Source organism: Ciconia boyciana, chromosome 11 (assembly GCF_034638445.1).
Source record: "Ciconia boyciana chromosome 11, ASM3463844v1, whole genome shotgun sequence".
NCBI lineage: Eukaryota > Metazoa > Chordata > Aves > Ciconiiformes > Ciconiidae > Ciconia > Ciconia boyciana.
This window is the reverse complement of record NC_132944.1, coordinates 5,249,957-5,273,730: the sequence shown is the minus strand read 5'-3', so window position 1 is coordinate 5,273,730 and position 23,774 is coordinate 5,249,957. Positions and strand designations below refer to the sequence as shown.

The window sequence follows — 23,774 nt, the reverse complement described above, 5'->3', positions numbered from 1 at the left end:
TAAAGTCAAATCAGAGGGAAAGTTTGATGGGCTTGTGATCTGAGGAGGTGCCACGGCATTTTGTACTGCTGGAATTTTCTTAAACAGCAAAGTTTCACAAGCAGGCTTTGTTACTTTTGACCAGCCAAGGATTCAGATGTATGAATTACTGAAGCCAAGTCGCCTGAATCCTTGTTATCAGAATTTATGAACTCATAGCTGGCAGGAGTGAAGTTTTTGTGGAGGTTTTTCTTCCTCTTTTTTTTTCTTTTCCCTTTCAAAGGCAAACCTCATATCAGGCACTAGAGAGAAACCACAAAGTAAAAGTGTCATAATTTTCAGCTGGGATTTTAGGTTTCCTTTTCCTCAGCTCAGAAATTTAGGAAGAGTAAAGATAGTGGTAAAGCTACAGATTATTTTATTTTAATCACAATCCCAATTTATGGTAGGTATTTATGCCATAGGAGGGTTTGCATTATGCTGGTCACCTGAGTACGCTATAGGCGTACTTGCAATGTTGGTATGTCAGGCTGAACATCCTGAGTTTTAGGTGCCACAGCTGCTGGGTGTCCTGTGCTGTGTGCATGCGGGCACTACAGTCAAAATCCTGCTCCGAGGAAGGAGACGATGGTTTTGGTGGTGAAGAGCATCTCAGCACGGAGCAAAGCCATATCAAGGCCCTACAGACCAAAGATCAGACATCGAAAGAGTGTGAACACAAATCCTGTGGCTTGCCTATTCATCCTGCATTTCTGCCTATCCCCCGAGAAAGGGAGGTTTCAAAACGAAGGGTGGAAGGACCTCTAGAGCACTTCCCAATTTTGTTTCATCTCAGATGGTCATAATATGCATAATAAAGAATCAAGGAAGGAAAGGATGTTTTGTAGTGTGTCTGCAAAAGGGCTTTGCAGCAGGTCTCCCCAGATGCTGAATATTGACTGCAGGTAGTGAATGCAGTTGTCAGTGCTGGCTAAATGGCAGCGTTTTGTGGTAGAAGTTATCATAAGGAAAAGGTGGAGAGAGGAGATGATCTCTAGGCCTTCTTGTGTAAACAAGCATTTGAGGATGTTCTTGTCTGGTAACAGCATGTTAGTAGCTGTTGGTGATTTATTTTTCTTTTAAAATACAGTTGCAATATTTTGAATAAAATAAAAGCTCCATGTAGCTGGTTTGTAGCCTGTCATAACTGAGTATAACTGGAATCTTAAGGTGCCAGTAAGAATTATTTTTCCATCCACACAGCAGAGCAAACGCAGTATTAAAATGCAAAGTAATCTTATGGCTGTAGCAAAATGCATAGCATGCTTTTTATTTAAATCTATATATACCACATAGTATTGAATGTACAGTTGCATACTTTTGGCACTGCAGTTCAAGTAGATTCATGTAATATTATCAGAGTATTTATCAGGACAGTAGCTTTTCTTCATGGGCATTTTTTGCTTGTTTTTGTGCCTGCCTTTTATGCTAACCTCACGTGTGCAAGGGGATATCTTTGAAATGTATACTGGCCCACTGCTTTGCCATTTCAGTTGTACTTGCCATATCTCCACTAACATTTTATGAACAAAGACAGTTGACCTTTGCAGCGTGAATGGCTAGATGCATGTGTAATTAGAGTATTAATAGTGGTATGTCTCATTTATTTACCTCAGATTGTGGAGTCATATTGAGTGCCTGCTGGTAATTTGAATACTGCTACAATAAATAAAATTCAGAACCACACCAAAGTTATTTTTGAGAGACCTAGTTGATTCACTGCAGGAGAGAGGCTTGGAGCAAAATAATATTTATGTGGAGTGCGCTCACTGGGGATGGAGAAGCAGGAGTGCTCAGAGAGCTAAATTTTTCAGCAGATTTCCTGTACGACCAGTGTGCAAACTCTTAAAAAAGAGCACATGTCTCTGTTAACCTGTTCTTTTTATCTTTGTCCATTCTACTCTTTCCTCCTGTTTCCCCCTTAAAACATGTGCTTAAGAAATTGGAAGCCTTGTGTGTCAGCAGGAAATTGGTTTCAGAGTGTGACTCTGACACCACATGCAAGCAGTCCTCTCTGAGTCCTCTTCATTCTCGCTTACGCTGGCAAGGTACCAAAGATCTGTTGTAGCTTTTGCCATTTCAAAAGATAAGCCAAGTAGAGATTGGAAGACTGGAGAGAAGATGTGGATAGAGAAGGGTCCTTCAGTGTGGACAGTAAAGCCCTGACACTCAGTAGGTTGAGTGAAAGGATTAGATACCATGGGCAGGAGTGTTCCAAAATGGTGCTACTTGGCTGTGCTCTATTATTAACTTGGAGAAACCCACCTCTGGGACTGGCTGTCTACCTGAGCACTGATGGAGATGCCAGTTAATGCCAACTGTGGTAGCAGCTTTGACAGCTCTGCAGGAATCGGGATGACAGTTTGTTTCAATGAAGCCTCCAAGCAGATTTAATTTCTAATAGCCTAAGCTGGATTTGAAATAAAAGCAGGAAAGTGAAAGATTTAGTGATGACCCACCTGTGCCTACCCTGGTTTTATCCCTTGTCTATAGACTGATGCTTCAGTACTAAATAATTCGAGCAGAAATGTGTTCTATTTTTTATTTTAAGAAAAAAAATTCAGTCCTTTCTTTGAGATTTGCATGTGTGGATTTCCCTGCTTGCTGGGCTGCCGTTGCAAAAAGACACATGCTTCTTGCTGCAGCTTCACTGACTGGCAGTGCTGATGCGTGAAGAAGAAAACCTTGATAATTTCAATTCCTTTAGCGTTCTAACACAAAGGATGCCTTTATCCCTTATGAAGAGATTTGGAAACAGATAAAGATTGTTAACATTGAATTAATAGATGTAGTGCAAATAATCAGGATGTAATAAAAGACAAAATGTCCAAAGCCATAGTGACAGCTCTTTTTTCTTTTCTCTTTTTTTCCCCCCTCTTCTTTTTGTAGCATAGGGGAGGGAGGAGATGAAAGAAACATTATCCGAGCCTCCTTTTGCCATCAACCCCTCTTGAATAAAGAACGACTGGAAGAGCTGCTCTGCAGCAAATGGTGTTAGTTTCTGTGCATCAGTGTGAATTTAGATTCCAAGGCTTATTTGTAGGATTCAGCATTTTTGTAACAGTTACATGCAAAGAGGAAAGAAAGCAAAAGAAGTTTTGCTTCAGACATTTACCCACTTATGCCTGAGCAGAGACTTTTTTTTCCCAGCTAGAAAAATAAAGCAAGCTATATTTAAGTGCCTATGTATCAGTATTACATGTTGAGGACCCCTAGGACTGAAAGTTTCTGCTGGTCCCATTTCTGTTTTAATAATGGGAAGCCTTCCTGTGAGAAAAATAGCGTAGAGATTATAAAACTGATTGTCTGTTGAAGGAGAGTTCAGATTCTGGAATTGGTGCAAGTATGTAAAAGATGTTTGCAGTGTCAGACGCTGCTTTAATGTGGCACGTGCAGTAGATGAGAACTGAGCCTGTAACAGGTCTAATCCAAGCACTGCGACTGTTTGGAACTAGGAGGAACTGCTGAAGTTTAAAATAAATAAAAAAGCATATGTGGGGGTCCTAATCCCCTGTGTAGGGAACAGATAGCAGGTGTAATAGTAATCCATGTAATCTGCTAGTGCATATTAAAGAGAAAGTGACAAAGAAGTCATTGCTTCCTGTCCTCAGCCTATTTCATACCTGTGCCCATGGGTATCTTCTCTCTGTGTTGTTACAGTTTCAGAGTCCAGAAAATCACTTGCCGCTCCCTGGAGTCCTTAGAAGGCTATTTCCTGTATAGATCAGACCATTAAGGTATGAGGGTTCCTGCCATCCTTCCTTGCTTACACAACACTGAATCGATAGAAAAGCAATTAGAAGATACCGTGTCACTTTTTAGTCTCCATTTTTTTTTCTATCAAGAAATTCTGCACAGGGAGAAATTTCACAGAGCTGGCCTTCCAAGCTGCAGTTTAGAATTTGTTTTGTTTTGCAGGCGCTTGCTAACCTGAGTTAGGCGGTTACCCCAGAACTTAGAGTTCAGGCCTCCCTCCCCCGCCAGGCCCTGAATTAGCAGGGCATCCTGGAGTGTCTGCTGGCATCTGCCCTGTTGTTCCTCTGAAACAGGCAGAGCACACCCCATCGCGCAGCTCCTGACCCTCTCCAGCTTTCTCAGTTATTGAGAAGAGTTGTGTGAATCAGTAGGGGTTAGGGCTGTAGAGCTCTTGTACTTTCTTGCCTTCCATCGCCTCTGGTTTTGGTGATCTCCCTGTGAATAACTGTTAATACTTGCTTCATCTGCTTCTTTTAGGCAGTGGTTCGTTAATGCTGAGCTCCAGCAAAAATACAGTTTTCTACCGCGTAGCTCCTGTTCCAAACTGTGTTACCTGACCACGCACGTGGGCATCCCCTCGCTGTTATGCAAAGGTGGCTGTGCATCGTCCATTGGATCACTGATCTGGCTTCATGAAAAACTGGGAGATGGGGCATGTTTCTTGGGTTTGTCTTGTTTTGAAGTTAGGTTGGTTCATGATCCTGCCCACAGCCCATCGTGACAAGCTGTGACTCAGCTGAACTGTGTGGGAACTCTAGGGGGATGACTGGGGGACTCCTTGAGCTGATACTGTTTGACAAAGCTGCTCTTTCCTCAAACCAGCATGAACCAGCAGTGCTGGAAAACTTACCTGAAACTCTGGGTTTGTTCACAACTACCTCTGTACTTTTGTACAATGTTGGGGGAACTTGGTCATGGTCTTAGCAAAGCTATCGCAGTGATAGAAGCACAGTCTCTCTTCAGGCTCAGGAAGATGGCAGGATGTCCATTTATGGTTTTTGCAAGTTTGTTAAATTTAACCATAGAGCTAGAATTTCAGTCTGTGTTTCTAAATCATCACCTAAATTTTGTAGAAATTGGTGCTTTCAACCCTGCCTGGCTTTCATTTCACAGGTGTCTGTGTCTCTAAGATGTCTTAAAAGGTATAGTTATGGCTTCCAGTTTTAGACATAAGGAAAAGATTTGATTTATTTTTAAGGCTCAGAAGGAGAAATCCAAAGGTTAACAGTTGGTTGATATATCAGTGTTGCTTGGTATGTGTATCTGCTCTTTATTTTTGCATTTCCTTTTCTCTGCTTCTCCAGGTGTCATCTTGACATGAGTACATTCAAGCTTGGCACTAAGGAGTATATGAAACTTGCTTGTAGGGATGGAGAAAAGAAACTGCAGCATCCTTGTGTGTATCAAAATGCCTTGTAAAAGCTCTTTAGAGAGTGAGAATTCAATTCTGTGAAACAATTTTCATAAGCACTTGGTACAAACATGAAAAACAACATCTCTGCACACTGTGCAAGCACAAGATAACACAGATTATAGTGCAGATAACATTAGTAAAGAGAATGGTTATGTCTTAATTAGTAGCACAGGATAGGTGAGAAGGTTTTTTGAAGCGTCCTGCTCAGAAGTGGCCAGGATATTACTGGCTTGGATCAGGCTCGGATATTACTGGCTCAGAATCCAGTAAACCCTGTAATGCTTTTCTAAATGGCCTGGTTAGTCCTGAGGGCGTTTGGGCTTTATTGTTGCACATGTAATTTAATGAACTTTTAAAGAGACCTCTAGGCAACAGCCCAAACTCAGAAGGGCAGAGGGGAAAATGCTGATAGACAGTCCTACTGAGCTAGAACACAGTGGCTGTGAAGGAAAAGCCGCTGAATGGGCTGATGGCTGAAAGAAGTAAAGCAACTGCACTTGGACTTGCTAATGGGCTTTTTGTCCAAATTGGAGCCATCTCTTTCTTTAGGAAGTTATTTGTGTTGGAAATCAGGCCATAGCCAGGCTGGAGCAGGAAGGAAGAGGCGGATAGTTAGTGATCTCAAAAGGGTGTGCTCTGGGTACAGAACGACAGCTGTGGAAGAAGTAGGTTGGCTGCGAGGGCATTGAACTCTGCAAGAAAGCTTCTTCAGCTCCTTGCACCGCTGAAAATCTGGTGTCATGCTGGAGCCTTTGGAGCGGAGCTGAGGGAGCCTGGAGGGTGGTTACAGTGCTGTGGCTTGCTGCCCGTTCAGCTAAGGAGCCAGCAGCGCTCCTGAGGCCGCTCGTCCCTTCCTGCAACCTCTCTGTGCTTCACAAAAATACAAAAATGTGCACTCGATAGAGGAGTACTTGTTACCCTTTTCCTGTTTCCAGCCTGGAAAAGAAGAGAAGCCTCTTACCTTCTCTCCAGTGGTTCCCAAGTGCTTCCCCAGCATTTCATAAAGTGTTACAGGCCTTTCCTGCCATGCTACTGTGTCTGCTTTGCTGAAAGGGATGTTGAAGCAGCAAAGAAGTGCAAGCTTTTTTTTCCAGTGATTCAAATTGTCTGTATTGGAGTCAATAAAGAAACCAGAATTTGCGACTTCCTTCCTGTGACCTTTAAATCATGCGTTTCCCTATACTGAGAGGTGCTTCTGACACCATTTGTGCCTTAGCTTGGCAATTCAATGGAAAAGGAATCTCATTTTCCTGGGCTGATTCATAGGTCCCTAATGACAGGTTACATGTTAATACTTGTTTTCAGCAATTATCATGCAGTTGTGTTTTGACTGGGACCTGATAGCAAACATAAATGAGAAGAGCTTCAGGCTAAGGCCTAATAGCACAGCAATGATACTTTTTGTTTGCCTGTTTGAAAACAGTTCCCCCATAGTTGTTGTTGTCCTTTTCTAAGGCAAATAGATCAGAGGTGATTGCTCTTTGCTTGTTTTTTATTCTGTTTCAATGCATTTGACAATGTTTTATGTAGCATCAGTTTTGTTGCTGCTCCATCATGACAATGATTATTACTATAGGGCATAAAGTATTAAACTCAGATCACAGCTGTATTGTGTAGGAACCATATAAATGTGCAGTAAAGAGAGAGTCTCTGTCACAAAGTTTTAGTGGTGTCTAGAGAGACGAGGCAGAGAAGAAAAGGCATGATTCAGCAATGTGCCCCTGTTCCACAAAAGCTCAGTTGCAGAGTCTGATACAGAGCAGTTCTTCAAATGGGAAGGGACACATTTCTTGTGTACGAGGTTGCAGGATCAGGAAAGATGAGCTCTTACCTCCTTTCTGGAGATTAGCGCCTTTAAAATAAACTGGCCTTACATGTGACGGAGAAAGAAGTTCAAGCATCTGGATAGTCAAAGGTCCCTTTCTGACCCTGATGGGGTCAGAAATTTGTGTAGTATTTAAGAAGCACATTCAGAGTCAGTGTGAAAGTCCTTATTGTTTTAAATCTCACTGAACTTTAAGGATTTGCACTGCACCTAGAAGTCTCTTCTCCCAGCAGCTGGGGGCCAAGTGGGAGAGTTATTGTCATTAGCAGAGGGATTCTCCTCCGTTTGCAAGTACTGCAAACAAGTAGGAAAAAAAATGCTGTTTCCCATCCAGACGTGGGTGAGATAGGTCTGTCTCCATCTCAGATTCAAAATCTCTCCTCACTGCCACTCAAGGTCCTTCCAGTTCCAAGGGACCAGTTGTTTTCTGTATTCCTCAATCTAGGAAGCTGGACAGCCCAGTGATGATGAAAGTCTTGTGATGGATTGGCATCCTTTGGCTGGAGAAAGTGCTAAGAGTCGGCTTTGCCACCATCTTTGAGCTCAAATGCATGTAGGTACCAATTTAAAGCAGAATGATGCTGGCTCACTGACATTGCTCTCTCCTGTTTCTTTACAGCTCCTGTATGACAACCCAAAAGCCCGTCAGGAAGTAGAATATCATTGGCGAGCATCAGGGTGTCCCCACATTGTCCATGTCCTGGATGTTTATGAGAATATACATCATGGAAAGAGATGCCTCCTCATTGTCATGGAATGGTATGGACCAGCAGCAGCCTCCACCAAGCATTGCTCTTTGAGGGGGTGAAGGGAGAGGGAGGGGGTGAAGGGAGAGGGAGAATGTGTTAGCTTAGATGAGAGTTAGGTGAGCTTTCTCAGCAGCATGATTTTAGTTTGCACAGCAAACCTTTTGTTGTCTTTATGGAAGTGGTAGGGAAATGTATAGCTGCTCCAGCCAACTTGTATGATGGAAGAATGAGGAACCTTAACCAGAAAATAAATTTTCCTTGTACTCCATGGCAATTGTCCTCATTAAAGCATTGACTAATTAATACAATCTTGAAAGATAAGTCTCTACAAATATGATGCGCTTTGATTGTGATTGGCTTCCAACTTCAGGTGTAAATCCTATGATCTGACATGATCCTTTCTGCTACTGTTTTGACTCTAAGTTTTCCTATTCTTTCCTTGATCTGTAATACCACAGTTATTGTCTCCTTCACTGGGGACAAATTAATAATCCTTTTCAGTGTCTTTGCTTCCTTTTCAGTGTCTTTCTTTTGTCTTCATCTCCAACCCTTATGTAAAAGAAGATTACTGTCAGCCTCCCAGTGCCAGTGTATCTGACTTCCCAACTATGTGTGTTGTGTTCCTTGTGACAGGGTGCATTAAACTGAAAGCATCAAAACTCCTTGGTCTTGTTTTGTTTTCTAATTATTCCATATCAGAATGGCTTTGTGCCTTGATTCAAATGAGTGTGATGTTTAGGAAGCATTGGCATAGGAGGCAGCCTGTAATCTCTTCTAATCTGTTCCTGACATGGTTCTGTGCAATTATATGGATGCACAATCAGGTGTTAATTTGATCTTTTCTGCTCATGTAAGGTGGGGGTTTTTTTGTGTTCTTTGTTTCAGCATGGAAGGAGGAGAGCTGTTTAGCAGGATCCAGGAGAGAGGAGATCAAGCTTTCACTGAGAGAGGTGAAAAATCGCAAGTTTCATTTTAAAGTTTGCAAAAGATTGCTTCTCCCTTTCTCTGTCCCCTTGCTTAGTTCCCTTACAGGAATTTTCCTTTGATTTGATTTTTGTTTGTAATTTTTTTTTTAATATTTTCTATCCAACTCTATTAAACAGTTATTTTTTAAAGTATTTTTAAAAGGAGATCAGGAATTACCAGAATTGGCCAAGTTCAGGCACAATGTGTGCCTGAGGAAGGTTTAGAGGAAAATTCCTCATAAAGATCTGCTCAGCTTCTTCATTTCTGAACCACTGCAGCCTCTGTTATTCTAGTCCCTGGTCTCCTGCCAGACCACCTCTAACATGATCAACGCAGCGCCTACTGTGATTTCTCTTCTGGCTGTCCCTCAAGCAGCGTCACTGTGCACAGCTATGCTGTTAGGTGATGAATATAACGAGCAAATCACATTTGATGAAACATCTCTTATTCAAGGGTTTTAAAGTACTACTTGAAAGGAAGTGTTATTAGCCACACTGTAAACAAGCCTGCTCATCTATAATAGGGACTATGTGCAAGTTTAAAGACCTGCTATGAATCAGTGACAGAACATGCAATAGCATAGTCTTGCCATTTTTATTGTCTTTGCTATTTATTATTTGCAGAGTACCACAGGTGTGCTTGACTGTGGTTCTCCTTGCCCATTCACAACACGCAAGAGCTTGTTTCTGCTCAGGAGTAAAAATGTTAGTGTTTGTAACTAGCATTGTGACAAAATGATTAGAAGAAGGAAAATGTATACCTGAGCTTGTAAATTACTGTGACTGTTTTGCAAGTCTGGTATAGAGGCCAGGCTTTTTTTGATCCTGTGATCCTTTGTTTCCTAGCTTGGGATGAATCCTTTAAGTAGAATGAGAGACTCATGTAGGGAAAATGAGCATTTTCAGGAACTTTATTTGTTCCTCTCTAAAATTCAAGATTCCAGGGGGGAAACTGATTCCGTGATCGTTAGTGACTCCACTCTGCTAAAAACATGATTTTTCTACATTGAATACCATTATATAACATTCTAAATACTTACTCAGAAGTCATCTGGGAGTGTTAAACAAAAAAACCCACCTTCATTCTTTCCTGAGGTAAATGAGCCCTGTTCCACTGGATTCCCCAGGTTCACTGGCTGTTTATATATCAGCCACAGCTTCCCAAAAACCAGGAGCCAGGGTTTTTGGCCTGGGCCAGGAAGGAGGAGGTTGTGCAAGGTTTTCCCTGAAGAAGATGGGTGTTTCTGCCTTCTGATTGTCCTCGCCTGAGATTGTGTAATTTCAATCTCAAGCTGTGTGAAAAAGGATTCCAGGTTACAGTACAATAATTTCTACTTTCTCTCTCACTACTGCAGCTGAGGTTTCCACCTATGCAGAAAACAGAGGATCAGGTTGAAGTTGCTAATTCTGTTTCCCTGTCAATGGAGATGTAATATAATGCTCACATGGTACAATGGGAATGTCACTCCTCCCTGCTCTGAAACCTCTCCCTATGTAACTGAACTCTTCCAGGCTTCAAGAGTACTGCTGTTGCAAGGCAGCTCACCGACCACTAGAATTTCCCACTGGGGTTATGTTAAATTCTAGAAACGTATTATTTCAAAGGTGGCAGTTTGGGCTTTGCAGAATAGAACTGTTGATTTTGTTTCTCCTGAGGAAAAACTTCTGAAGACAGTGAGGAATGAAGATGTGACCTATCCTAAAATTACTATATTGTTATGTTGCTCTATTTTTAGAAAATCTGTTAGATCCTCCTATTACCCCTGAACTAGAAGCTGGAAGTTAAATTTCTTTATTGGACAAACAAGGACATGTCCTGGACAATCAGAGATATGTCCTGGTTGGAGCTCCTTTCTCCACAGTCTTGCATGTTGCTTGTGTACCTGCCCTGCTCTTGCTGCTTTTCTGGTGAGCAAATTAAAGCACAAATTTACAAGCTCAGGAGAAGCAGGAGTCTCAAGTGTTCAGTTGCAGTGCCTGCTCAGGAGGAGGGCTGAGCAGCCGGGGAATTGGGGGGTATGGTTGCCTGCAAAACCAAAACACAGCTGTTAGGGCTAATTTTAGGTTTTCTAGTCTTGATGCTAGCCCTGTATTCCAGCAAGCTGTTTGTAAGTCATAAGCATTCCCAAGCATGTCCCTGAGTTACAGTGGGAATGTTAATGTGACCTTTCTCTAAAATTGTATTTATAGAGGCCTCTGAAATAATGAGAGACATCGGAACAGCCATCCAGTATCTGCATTCAATGAACATTGCCCATAGGGATGTCAAGGTGAGGCCTGAAGGTGTGTGGGCAGGGAGAAAAGACCATAAGGCAGGAAAATAAATGGGCAGTGGTGGTTTAAACAGAACTAGGAGTACAATCAGATGGTCAAAGTGTTCCTATTCCTCTGCCAGTGCGAGAAGGGATCTGTTCACAACTAGTTTGCACCTAGTCAAAGGTCAGAATATTCATGTGTGCTAATGCCTTCCAGTTGTGTACAGAATGCAGAAGAATCTGGTGATAGTCAGATGGTTAATTAAAGAGGTACTACCAACTTGCAATCCAGTTAATTAACAAGAAAATAACACTGTCTGAAGTGAACTTACACTAGATGCTATACCTCTATGTACAGTCTTTGCCAGTTATTAGTTGTTTTCAGAATCATACTTGCCTCAAAAAAAAACAAAAAAAAAAACCCAAACCAAACAAACAAAAAACCAAACGAACACCAAAACCCCCTTCAGAAACAGGAGAAACTGCATATATAGGAGGAATAATACCAGTTCCATGCATCCATCCCACTTTAATAGTATATGTAAATATTTGGGAAAAAGGGAAGATCTCAGTTACTACCATGTGGAACGGTGTGTTTTATTAGCTAAAGTTTGTACCCAAATCTTGTTGTAAAGATTTGACAGGGTTCGTAGTATTGTATTTTGTTTTCATTCTGTAAATTGCGCAGCATAAGCGAAGACAAGATAGCTGCACCAAGGCATTTCTAGTGCAGCGATACAGCAGTGTGATGGAATGTGCTGGAGAGCAGGTCACATAATGATAGACTGAGGCATCTGATTGATTCCGCAGTTCTGAGTTTGTGAATTTTCTACAGATGCTTCTGTGTGTTTAGATGGAGGGAGAACTGCTGTTGCTTGGTATCACTGAGGGGTATGTTCGAGGGTTCTTCAGATAGGAACTAGAGAATGACTTAACAGTTCAGAGACTAAAAATCTATTCACTTTTGTGGAGCTATGTGCTATTGTCTATCACCAGCACAGAAACTGAAGCACTTATCCCCAAACACCACCTAACACGCTCAGTGAACTAACATAGAAATGGTTCAAATTGCTTAATAGATCCTAAATCCTGTTTTCTTTCAAGCCCGCCCTTCTTCTGTGTGTCCCTGAACACTAGCATGAGAGAGGGCATAGCTTCCTTATGACTGAGAAACTGGAAAACAAGTTCGAACAATTGCAGATTCTGGAGATGTGCCGTTGTCCCTGTTCTTGTGCACAAGAGCTTGTACTTCTCTCTGTGCCACTTCTGGTTTTGGAGAGCCTTTATGGAGCGTGGAGCAAGAGTGGAATTAACTCAGGTTTCAGGAGACAGAGGAGGGGGGAGCAGGAAGGGGACTGTGTCTGTATCAGTTAATTCTGATGGAGTTATGTCAGTTGCTCATAGAGAGTTTGGCTGATGACTTCTCTTGTCTTCCACCTCAGCTACTTGAGTGCGGTACAGAGTGGTGTCAGATCAACTGGTGTTGATCAGACAGAACAGTCCTGGTAAGCGCAGTGAACTAGAGAGAGGTTCAAGAAGCCAGACTTCACGCCCATTGGACCTGATGAGAGTCTTGTGATTTCCTCTCCTAAATACTGTGTTGAGAAGGATGTTGATCCTTAGTCTCAGCAAAAATGCTACGTGTTGGGAGGGATCTTTCTGCATGGTATGATGGGGATGTGAGAGAAGTAAGAAGACCCAGATGCTGGTGGTGATCCAGGCAAGCAGGAATGGTTTGACCTTTCAGCTCATTAGAGACATGTCTTCATTGTCCAGTTTATCCTTTCTTTTGGTGGCCTTTCAGCCTGAAAACTTGCTTTACACATCTAAAGAGAAGGATACTGTACTCAAACTCACAGACTTCGGCTTTGCCAAAGAAACCAGCGTACAAAATGCACTGCAGACCCCCTGTTACACTCCTTATTATGTGGGTAAGTTATCCAAGATGCATTTCTTTTGTGTTTCAGTCTGTCATCCCTCCCCTTATAGTGGGCCCGTGAACTGTAGGAATGGGTGGGAAATCTTCTATTGTGGATGTAAAGCAAAGAGGTAGCCTGCAGAATTTAAACTGGCATCCAACCCAAACCTAGTCTGGTTCCAGTACAGTTCAGTGCTCCTGGTTTCTTCCTTGGTTGCAGAGGAAACAGCCTTAACAGGGGGTGCAAATGAAGATCAAGGAGAGAGAACGTGTTGCTTCTGATTACACCTGAAGTAATCCTGATGTTTCCTCCGAATGATGCAATAAAAACCATAACTTGAAGTGAGCTTCATGATTATTTGGGTGTTTCCTTGGAAAACTTCCCTTAGCTTAACTAATGCAATAAAAGAGAACAGGGAGAGTACTGCCTCAGCTGTAAAGCTTCTTAAAGCTGGCAAATGGAATTAGTAATAAAACACCAATGTGACTTAATCACAACTGAATTTTTGCCTGCATTTTGTCCAAAGACAGAGCACTGTGTAATGAATGCCACAGTAGACTTCCTTTATGCACTCATTTTAGAGTACGTCCCTTTTGGTCTTTGAGTTAATAGTCATTCACCATATGGTATGACTGAGGCAGTCTACACTTGGAGTTTCTTTGGAGGAAAAAGGGCTTAATTTTTTGGAAGAATTAGTTCTCTTCTACTATGTAAGATTTTATAGGTTTTTGTATTGAAAGATACTGTTATTCATTGTTACCAGAGAATTACGATAGCAAATTTTTTTTTCTGACGCTTTCTTCTATATTTTTGTAAGCTGGGATTGATAAAATGTTAAGGAATTTATGCGTATATCTTTTCATGCCTTTATATTTGTATATAAACAGGCTGACATTTCCCTTCTCAACACCTTTTTATAAACCAGCATGATTGCTCATATGTTTAGAGAATCATTTTCCTTACAAAATCAAGCTCCCTGCCAGTTCACCTGCCCCAGGGAAAAAAAAAAATCCCCTATAAATGTATCTCTCTATAATTTTGTTACTTAGTGAAAAATTGTAATGCTCTGGAGGCCAAAGAAAAATACATTGCTCTGTAGTTGATGGAGCTAAACACACTCTACCCAGGTACCGATCAAAATTTTATCACAGCTCAAGTAGGTCCTTTCTGTTCTGATTTCTGGAACATATGCTCCTGCCTCTTTCAGTGCAGTGTCTCCCTGTACACATTTAGCTATAGCTCCTTCTGCTTTTCTGTAATCTTAGTACTCTCTTGAGCAGAGAGACACTGAGGTGAAGAGTAGGGCATTTTGCCAGCTCCATTCCTCCTTTTAAAGCTACATTAGATGTGTTTAGGAACTTGTCAGTAGAAAATACTACCCAGTTCCTGCAGTGAGTTGCATTTTTTTTGGTGCCTCCGATATTTGTTGTTGAAGTGTGCTGCTACTTATAAGGTGATGGAGATGAAAGGAAATATCTGGCACTCTGTTAATTTCTGGTGTTAATCTTCTTCAGCCCCAGAAGTCCTTGGTCCTGAGAAGTATGACAAATCATGTGACATGTGGTCGTTGGGCGTCATCACATATATTCTGTAAGTATTTGGAAAGAGGCTTCATGAACGGAAAAAGGACACATCTTGTTAAATCTGCACTTAGAAGTAATTACTCACTAGGATCATGTAACCTGCAGAAGAATATAAGCTTGTATGGGACTTTTTAAGAGATGAAAAGACTTTCCTAGTTATAAGAGTTCTTTTGTCCACTCTTACAGCCTGTGTGGGTTCCCTCCATTCTACTCAAACACTGGTCAAGCCATTTCTCCAGGGATGAAGAGAAGAATTCGGATGGGGCAATATGGGTTTCCCAATCCAGAGTGGGCTGAAGTATCAGAGGAAGGTAAAAATGCTCACTGCTACTGATGAGTATGTGCATGGTGTGCAGTGGTAGAGTACTTACAAGAGACTATTTCTAAAAACCTGTCTTAGTTTTTGTTTCCCCTTATTTTAGAATTTAAATTAATTTCTTGTAAGGTGATACAGAGAACAACTGGGAACTCAGACACTAGCCAGCAACCCAAGTGCTACAGAAAGTAAATGGCTACTGAAAACTTTCTTTCAAATTCCAGCTAGTGCTAGTGAATGCCGAGATTAAACCCTCTGGAAACAAAAGCCTTTAATGCTGAGAAAGGAGACTGCCAGGACAGCTGCAATGCAAGCTGAGTTGGAAGAAAGGCAAACTGTCTTAAGAACTCATTCAGTCTTTGCCCTCCTTGGTGATACAGCCAGCAAGGATGGTGAGTTTTCATGCTAGCTTTTTGTGATGTGGGAACTTGCCAGCCACCACTTAAATCAAGGTCAACAATTTATTTTGTGTAAGTCATTGACCAAAAGCTGCTGCTGTTCAGCTGTGACCTGGATGGGCTTAAACCAGTGTCCTGAAAGTGGATGGTTTTGATTCCCTCTTATTCTGGCAGTCTCATAAGCTGGAAGTCTCACCTGCCCGTCATATTAGAGAGAAAGGTCAGCAACCTCTGGGCACATCTTTTTTTTCTAACAAGCCTTTTATATGGCTGTTGCTGGCATCCTATTATTGTTTGCTGTTTAGTAATAACAAATTATCATTGGATAATACTGTGATCTGTGGCACTTTAACCCCTCATGGGATGTCATGGTTGCATGTGCAGCATGGACTACTGAACATTAATAAGGAAGATGTTTTACCTATGGGTTGCTGGCTTAATATTTTGTCTGCCTTGGGTCTTGTTCATATTACAGCAGTTATTAAAATGCTAGGGGAGCTTGGTGAGAGAACATTCACTTGGAAAATATGTAGGGTTTCTGTATGCTTGCCTGAATGAAGACAGGTGCCCTCTACCTTTGAGCCTATTAAGCTCAGCTGGTTTACGTGCACTCTTTTAGGCTGATCAGGCACCTTCAGCAGGCTGCTTCCTTTTGCCCTCCTTTTTACTGTTCTTGTCATGGTTTTCTTTATCTAATCACCTTTATTGCATCATCTGTGGAGGCGTCCTCTAAATTCCTCACCAGCTTCCTGTAATCACCTTAATGGGCTCTGTTTGTGGTCCCCTCCTTTTGTTTCCTTGTACATTTTAGACTCCAGGTAATCTCTTCTGTAAACCTCCTTTGCAGCGTCTCTTGACAACCTGAAGTCTCAACTTGTACTTCTGGCAGCTTCTTACAAGCATGTAGTCATCTTGCATTCAATGTTTCTAAAAGAGAGCTCTTATTCAGAAGTTTTTCTAGGTTTCCCCAAGGAAGTTATGTTTAAGTCTTTCTAAATAACATCCCTTGGATGTAGTGTTTCCTGTCTGTCTGCCTGCATTAATGAAACTCTTGTCCAGACTCTCATCATCTCATATCTCAGTTACTTAGTATTCTTGCTTTGGCAGATACCATGTTCACAGAAAGCTGCTACAAAGCCTGTTTGCCAAATCCATTTCTTTGACTTTGTTGTCCTTTTAGTGGCCTCTCAGTTGTAAAAGAGGAGTTTATTGTCTCCTTTTTTTTTTCCCCACAGCCTGTGCTAGTTTTTGTCTTCTCTCATTTCTCAAAACATCAGCTTATGCATTCATTCAGCCCATAATGCCAAGCTTCTCGCCATCTTTCAGACAGGCAGCTTGGCAGCTTTCTGTTCCTGTGTTTCTCTTTTTCTCAAGTTCTTGCTCTCAAAACAGTCGGTTTGGTGATGTAGATAGCATAGATGAAACCCCAATCCTTTGTCTTTCCTTCTTCCCTCTTGTTTTGGATGTTTTCATGTTCTGCCTCTTTAAACATAATAACCTACCACACTGTACATGACTTCTTCACATGGTAACAGCAATAGGTAGGTGTTTTGAGTTTTGCAAAATTATCTTCCTTCATTCAGCAGCTCTTTGTGTTCTCAAGGTTATTTGGGAACACAGTAGTAGACTACAACATGCCATGTTGGTCCTATTTTTCAGCCAAACAACTGATTCGCCATTTACTGAAGACTGACCCAACAGAGAGGATGACAGTTTCTCAATTTATGAATCACCCTTGGATTAACGTGAGTTTCATATCTCTTTTTACAAGGGAGCAAGATGAATTCTTACATGCAGAACTTGCATGTAGCTCCACATAGCACAGCAAGAGAAGGATGATGATTACTGTTAATACTTAATTAACCTACTGTGCCCTTCAGAGAGGGTCATCTGCCTGTAGAACCACAATTCTTTTTGGTGTTACCAGAAGACACACAAAGAGAGACAACCGCAATAGCGTCCTTGGAAGCAAAAGCCGAATGTATCTATATCTTCTGTGAGCAGGCAGTCACTGTTGACTCTGCAGCATATGCATGTGTTACTCTCTTTAAAAATATAAAAATAAACTGTATGTACTTACTTCATCGGTGCAGGATTTAAAGAGAGCTATTATTAGTGGTTTCAGGCACCATTGTGCATAGCTGTGTTAGTGTGAACACAGTCCTATGCTTAGTGGGAATTCTCATCCTTGGCACAGTTTGGAAATGTGTGGGGGAGGAGCAAGGGTCTCGGCTTAGTGCCCTGTAAGAGATTGCCAGATAGGGTGGTACACAGAGCTATTAATGGTCCCAGTTCAGGTTTCATTCTATGACTTGGTTGAATTTACTTTTCCTTAAAAAATACTTTTTGGGGAAAAAGAAAAAAAGACTCTAATAATACAATATGAATTATTTCAACCAAGAGACAAGAATCCCAGGAGTTATCAGGCTGAGTTTCAGGATATCATCTCTGCTCTGTAGGTGTCACTTAAAATAATAGATTATACTTCTCATATTTGTGCCTAAAAGGACACCAGTCTTGTTCTTGCTGCCCAAAAAATCATCAGCCAGGAACAGAATAACTTGTACTGTAGAATGCCCTGTTCTTTCACAGTGCTTTCTCTGTCTATGCTGATCCTCAGAGGAAGGGGCAGAAACAGAGGCATGACTAATAGTCAGCATTTCTATAATGCCTGTTTGAAGATCTGAAAGCCCTTAGAATCATATAGAAATGTAGCTGTATAACATCCTGATGAAGTAGATAGATGTCTTCATTCAGAGTTGTGAAAGCTGAGAAATTAAGGTTACAAAGACTCTGTAGAGCTGGAACAGAACCTAGACAATGTTTCTAAGGTTTTTTTAACCAAATAAAAATGTAATCACTGTTCAGAATAAATACCTCCAGCTTTAAGTGTTTGAAGACCCAGGAAGGAGGTGTTCCAGAAGTCAGCAGGCGATGAATTTCACAGAATGAGTGCCTAATAGTTAAGGAAGCTACCACCTACAGCGACACATGTTACTTGAAATATGCATATAACCAATTAATAAGGAGGAGATTAGAGACAAGGTCTATAGACTCTTGCTGCACCAAAGAGCTGTGCTAGAATACCGTTCCTGGAAGAATGCTCTAGGAGCTGCAGATTGACATTTTTTTCTGCTGAACCTATTGTTCCCATGAGGCAGAGGGAGAGAGAGGGAAAGACCAACGTAGTGAATGTCTATGTTCTTCCTTTTCTTTTCCTAAATCCCTAAGTGGGAATGTGTATGGGGAGACGCTTCGCACAAGCAGTGGAGGAGGGTATTTCTCTCTCCTCTTTTTTTTCCTTTTTTTTTTTTTTTTAATTAGATGAGTGGCAGAAATATTATTGTGGACTATGCAAAAATTGTCAGTTTAGGTGGAGCACATAATCCTCTAGTTAGCTTGTAGATAAGATTTATTTAATGAGAAGTGGCTCATAGCAGATGGGAGGGCAACTTCAACACCTGCTCAGGGACACCACTGAAGCCAGTCTGCTGGTTTTCCATTTCCCTCCTCCCAGATGTACTTGATAAACCTATACCCTGGCCAGCTAGGGTCCTTTTCCAGAGGATGCAGGAGTCATGATTTCTGCTTCCACTTCTGTAACTACTGCAGTGGTGCTGTTAGCTTGGCGGAGTATAAGCACTGCTTCCAATGTAATGCTTATTTTACAATGACGTATACAGAGATCTCCTTAGACTTTGCTGACGTGCAGCTGTGTCTGGTGTAGGATGCCACAGCAGTAGACAGCAAGTTTGAGTAGAAAGCATAAGGGAGATAGAATATGAATTTATAGTTTGGGTTATGGACTGGCAAGAAATACTGTGATTCTTGCTGAATTTAGCTAGGGAACTGTGCTTCATGCTTTAGAAATTGTACCTTATTCTAATTTAAAGTACTGATCTTTCATGGTAGGTGAGCATAGATCTTAATTTTATGTGGAAGAGCATCTCAAGTGAGGCACTGTCTTCTGAACTGTGCCTTACTCTGAATAATAGGATAATTTCCTCTTTGGGGCACCCTTATGATCTGATAAACTGGTAATCTCAGTTAATGTATATGTACAAGAAAATGTCTCCTATGACAAATCCTAGAAGATAAAGGTCAAATTAACCACTTTAAAACATTGACTAATGAATAGTGAAATGGCAGTTAAAATCTAAAATGTACATAAAAATTTATCCAACACAGGGTTATTGGTTGGACTGGAAGGGAGCAGAGTGAAACAAACTCAGCACTGATTTCTCTCTCCTTTTGTTCTTTAAAGATACTGTTGTGTGGGGACTATAGTCCTTTTCTACCTCACACATGAATTAGCTTGTGAAGTGATTGAAAGCATGAATAATGAGGGCCACTGAAGGACATTAGATAAACTTTCATGCCCTCCATACACCTAGAAGAGCAAGCAGTCACTTCCCAAATGTGATTTTGCAGAACACTTCTTTTGGTATTTTTCCCTTTTCTCAGAGATCAATGGCAGTGCCACCAACTCCTCTTCATACTGCACGGGTCCTGCAAGAGGATAAAGACCACTGGGATGAAGTTAAAGTGAGTCAATCATAGTTCAGATTTCTTGAAGTCAAGTCTGATAAGAGATTAGATGGGCTGGCTTCTCTGTGTATGCTTATTTCCTTGGAGATTATGGCTATTTTGAATACAACCATGTTAAACAAGGGAAGCATAAACAGTCCTGGTTAGAACAGTAGTGTATATGATAACTGTTTAAAAAAGAAGAATGCTATTTGAGTTTCATCCGACAACCTTACAGCTGTGCCAAATACCAACAAAGAAGATGTTTATGATCAAAGTTATTAATGATGCTGCCTGATGAGACACTGTATGTAACCACAGAGGAGAAGGGACAGTGTTGAGGGAGCTTGAAGTTCATTATAGCAAAGTGAAGAATATGATGAAAATGTAGGGAGAGGGGGTGGGAGGGTTGAGCTGCATTCTGGTTTTCTACTCTGTTCTTGTATTGTAAAACAACATTAAATAACCTTAGCCTTCTCTTGTTGTGACATTTGGCGAGGGGAGATAAAAATATATCTGTCTTTCCCTTAATCTAACCAGGTGCCTCACCTACTGTTTGTACTGATGACAGTTGAATGCTTCCTGCAAAGAGAAACTGTAGGGCAGACTAAAAGTTGTTTGCAAGCTTTAACTCTTTCCTGCTGGCCTTTATCAGGTTGGCATGCTTTTACAATTAATTCTGAATTTTTTGCACTTACAATGCTTGGCATTTTGATAATTGCAACATTCCTGTAGTGTATTTTACTGATTACTGATTTTATTTAAATTACTGATGTATAGTCTCAGCTGTTGAACTATGTAATGGTAAAATTTCACAGGACCTAGGCAACATTTGCCTCCTGAGTCAAAGGGATTAAACAGATAGTTTCACTTAGTGTTCTTCATGTTTCTGAGAACTTCTTATACTTGTGCTTTGTATAGGTACCAGAGATATTCCCTTGGGCCACCGGCATTCGCATAATATTTAATCATTTTTCCTTTCCTGAACTAAATGCCTAGACATTCATTTACTTAAGCAGATTTTTGCTCAAAGGCTTATTAAAAAGTTTAAGATTTGCCTGCACTTAAACATTAATTCAAACTAAGGAAGCGTGTGAATTTGAAGCACATACTTTTAACCAACTTTGTGTGGACTCCTTATTCTAGTTCCTGCTAACCTAGTTTGGTAACAGAGCAAGGAAAGCAGCGCTCTGACTCTGGTTTAAGAAGCCCAGGCTCAGTAGCTGGTGAAGGCCCAGAGCCAGCCAGTAAGAAATGCTGGGCATAGGGACATGGAGGAATTTAGGCCAGCGGAGTGCAGTCCTGCATGCTCACATATCAAACACAGTGTGAATGGTTCCTCCTGAATGAGTCCATGAGTAGAACGAAGCCTTTAGTCATAGTCCAGTACAGCAGAAAGGGCTCAGCTATTTCTGGCTGTAGTGTAACAGAGGGTTCCTTTTTGTACATTCATCTCCTGGCAGTAGTGAGGGGTGGCTGTGCACTCTCTGCCTCAGGGTTTTCAATGAATTGCTTCCTTGGTTTCAGGAGGAGATGACCAGCGCGTTGGCTACCATGAGGGTGGACTATGATCAGGTGAAAATCAAAGACTTGAAAACATCCAACAACCGCCTCCTGAACAAACGCCGTAAGAAGCAGAAGCAGGCAGGCACCTCTTCTGCAGCCCCAGGGTGCAATAACCAATGAGAAGAGAAGCCAAGGACCTGTGGGTGGAGGGTAAAAGTTAAAAGGAACAATTTAAAATCAGTATGATCAACTCAGTCTGTACCACAAAGGCAATGAGACCGTGAAGAAGCTGTCCTGCAAAGAGGGAGCAGTGTGAAAGATTACATTTCTATAACTTCAGTCAGGGCTTTGCTTTTAAAGGCTAACGTATATGACATGATTCTGTTGCATATTGCTAGGGAAGGTACAGTAATACCAGAAATGTTACGGGTTTTTGTTTTGGCTTTAACTGTACTGGAAGAGAGGAGAGAGCAGGAGGCAGTCTTAGCATACTAATTCACTGAAGCTTTAACAGCCATCTACAAGAGTAACTTCTGCTACCGTTTTAAACTCGGGAATAGAAAAAATGCCAGGTGTTCTGCTAGGAGTGTTTTAGTAGTTCAAACATGAGTACTGAGAAAGGAGAAAAATGTCACTGCTCTTTATATGAGTAGCACAGGTGCAGTTCTATTATGGATGCATCCGGACAGCATTTCATGTTAGAATTGGTAATAGTCAATATTTCCAAACTTGCCTCCTATAGTTACAGAATATCACCTAAATAGTAAACAGTAATTCCTGTTATAGGAAAGAGCATCCATACATTTCCATTTTCATAAAGTCTTCATGTAGTCTTATGTGAAGATTTGAGTTTGTCATGGGTTCTCATTTGATAACGTATAAGTTTTCTAAACTGTAACCATTATGTCATGTCTATGCCACTGTCAGATCCCTCTCTTGTAATGTTTTTAATTTAAGTGGTACTTTATGTGAAGAGTTTTAGTAAGGATTTAATTAGTTGAAAGTATCCTGCAGAGAATATTGCTGTTCCTCTTGGATCTACAACCTCTAGGGCGTGCAACAAGACATGCAATTGTATACATGAGACTGCTCTAAAAGAGGGACTTCTGAAATTCAGGAAGAAGTGGCAAATGCATGTTCTCTGAATAGACCCTGGTGTCTGCCAGCATCCCTTCTGGTAGTTATCTCCAGATCCTGTGCCTAAGATGTGCTGATAATAGCAAATTTTTGGGGTGCTGGGGTTGGTTTGTTTCCTGGGGTCAGGGAGGGGGAGGATGCTACTTTATTTGCAGTGTTTTGTCAGTGTTTCTGGATCCAAAGATTTTCACCACCTAAGGGAGATTACCTATAAGGATACCCACCTATTGTTTTCTTCCTGTTCTGATTCTTGTTTTATGGGATCCTAGCCTTGGTTTGCTAATTTGTTTTACTTTGTGATCAAAATATTTCCTCTCGCTGTATTTTGGGGGTTTTTTTAGTTGAGGTGAAGGAAATATTTGTGAAAGTATTATCAGAGTCTCAGATGAAAATTATGTGCTTCCAGTGATGCAGACAAAAACTACTTTGTGGTAGGCACACACAGTACTGGTGTGTTAATAGGCTCGGAAGAATGTTAAAAGACAAAAAGGAAAACAAGGCTCCAGAGAGGCTCTGAGTCATCAAATCTGACTGCCACGTAGATCTTGTTACCTCCAACAAAGATCACCTCGAGGCTCTGGACCTTGTCTGGGGAGCCCTGTTCCCATCTTCAAAGTGTTGGGTGAGACCTCCATTCTTCTTTGTGAACTGGTCCTAGGGTTTTATAAACTGATTTTAATAAATCGTGTTACAACATTCCTTCCTCCTGTCATCCCTGTTGTTGTTGAGATGTTGCAGAGTTTGTATTGCTTTGCAAGGTACATCTGTGTTGAAGGTGATGGGAAAAGGGAGAAGGAAAGTGTTCAATGATGTCCACGTTCAAAGGCTACCCAACTTTGAGCATTTTTTAAGATTACAAGGGTTTGGTTTTAAATATCAATCTGTGCAAAGATGATTTTAAAATTATTATGTTTATCTAGATATCTCTGTGATTATAGCATGTCTTGTATATATTTATTTTATCATATTACTTCTATGAATTATGCAAATATTATTCACTACCTGTAAATGATAATACAATGAATGAAGAGTTGTGATGTGTTCAGGGTGCAACAGTTGGGATTAGAACCAGATCCAAGTTTCTGTCCCTTTATCCAAATTTTTTGAGGATGCTATGTACATGACTCCTACCTTCCCGTCTCTGTGCCCCATCAGGGTGATACATGTTCCCACTATCCCAGTTAATAGGACAACCTGTGTATACTGTGGTGATATCCTGGCTGCCTTGGGTACAGTGGTACTGAAACTGTTGCAACCCACGTTTTTGCTTCTGTTTTGCCCAAAGTTTGAGCAGGAACTCTCAGTTGCCAGCCGGTGCCTTCTTGCTTGTCAGTTCAGTTTGGAGCTTGAAGACACGTATCTGTTCCTGAGGAGTTTTCCGTGGGGAACTGTAATGCACATCTGGA

The 23,774-nt window shown here is 41.2% G+C and overlaps 1 protein-coding gene across 8 annotated transcripts in view; it reads left to right on the top strand.

Annotated features, from left to right (window-relative positions):
- The window catches only part of MAPKAPK3 (MAPK activated protein kinase 3), a 135,133-nt gene extending 112,069 nt beyond the window's left edge, over positions 1–23,064 (top strand). For 7 of the 8 annotated variants that reach the window (XM_072875600.1, XM_072875599.1, XM_072875601.1 and 4 more), the window contains 9 exons: positions 7,633–7,772; positions 8,648–8,712; positions 10,918–10,997; positions 12,787–12,913; positions 14,416–14,491; positions 14,671–14,795; positions 16,858–16,943; positions 19,663–19,743; positions 21,253–23,064. In XM_072875600.1, the coding sequence (XP_072731701.1) occupies positions 7,633–7,772; positions 8,648–8,712; positions 10,918–10,997; positions 12,787–12,913; positions 14,416–14,491; positions 14,671–14,795; positions 16,858–16,943; positions 19,663–19,743; positions 21,253–21,411 (939 nt within the window). In that variant the 3' untranslated portion in view covers positions 21,412–23,064. Of the gene's footprint in view, positions 1–7,632; positions 7,773–8,647; positions 8,713–10,917; positions 10,998–12,786; positions 12,914–14,415; positions 14,492–14,670; positions 14,796–16,857; positions 16,944–19,662; positions 19,744–20,265; positions 20,381–21,252 lie in introns of all 8 variants that reach the window. The other variant, XM_072875606.1, reaches the window with a different exon arrangement.
- The last annotated feature ends 710 nt before the right edge of the window (positions 23,065–23,774 follow it).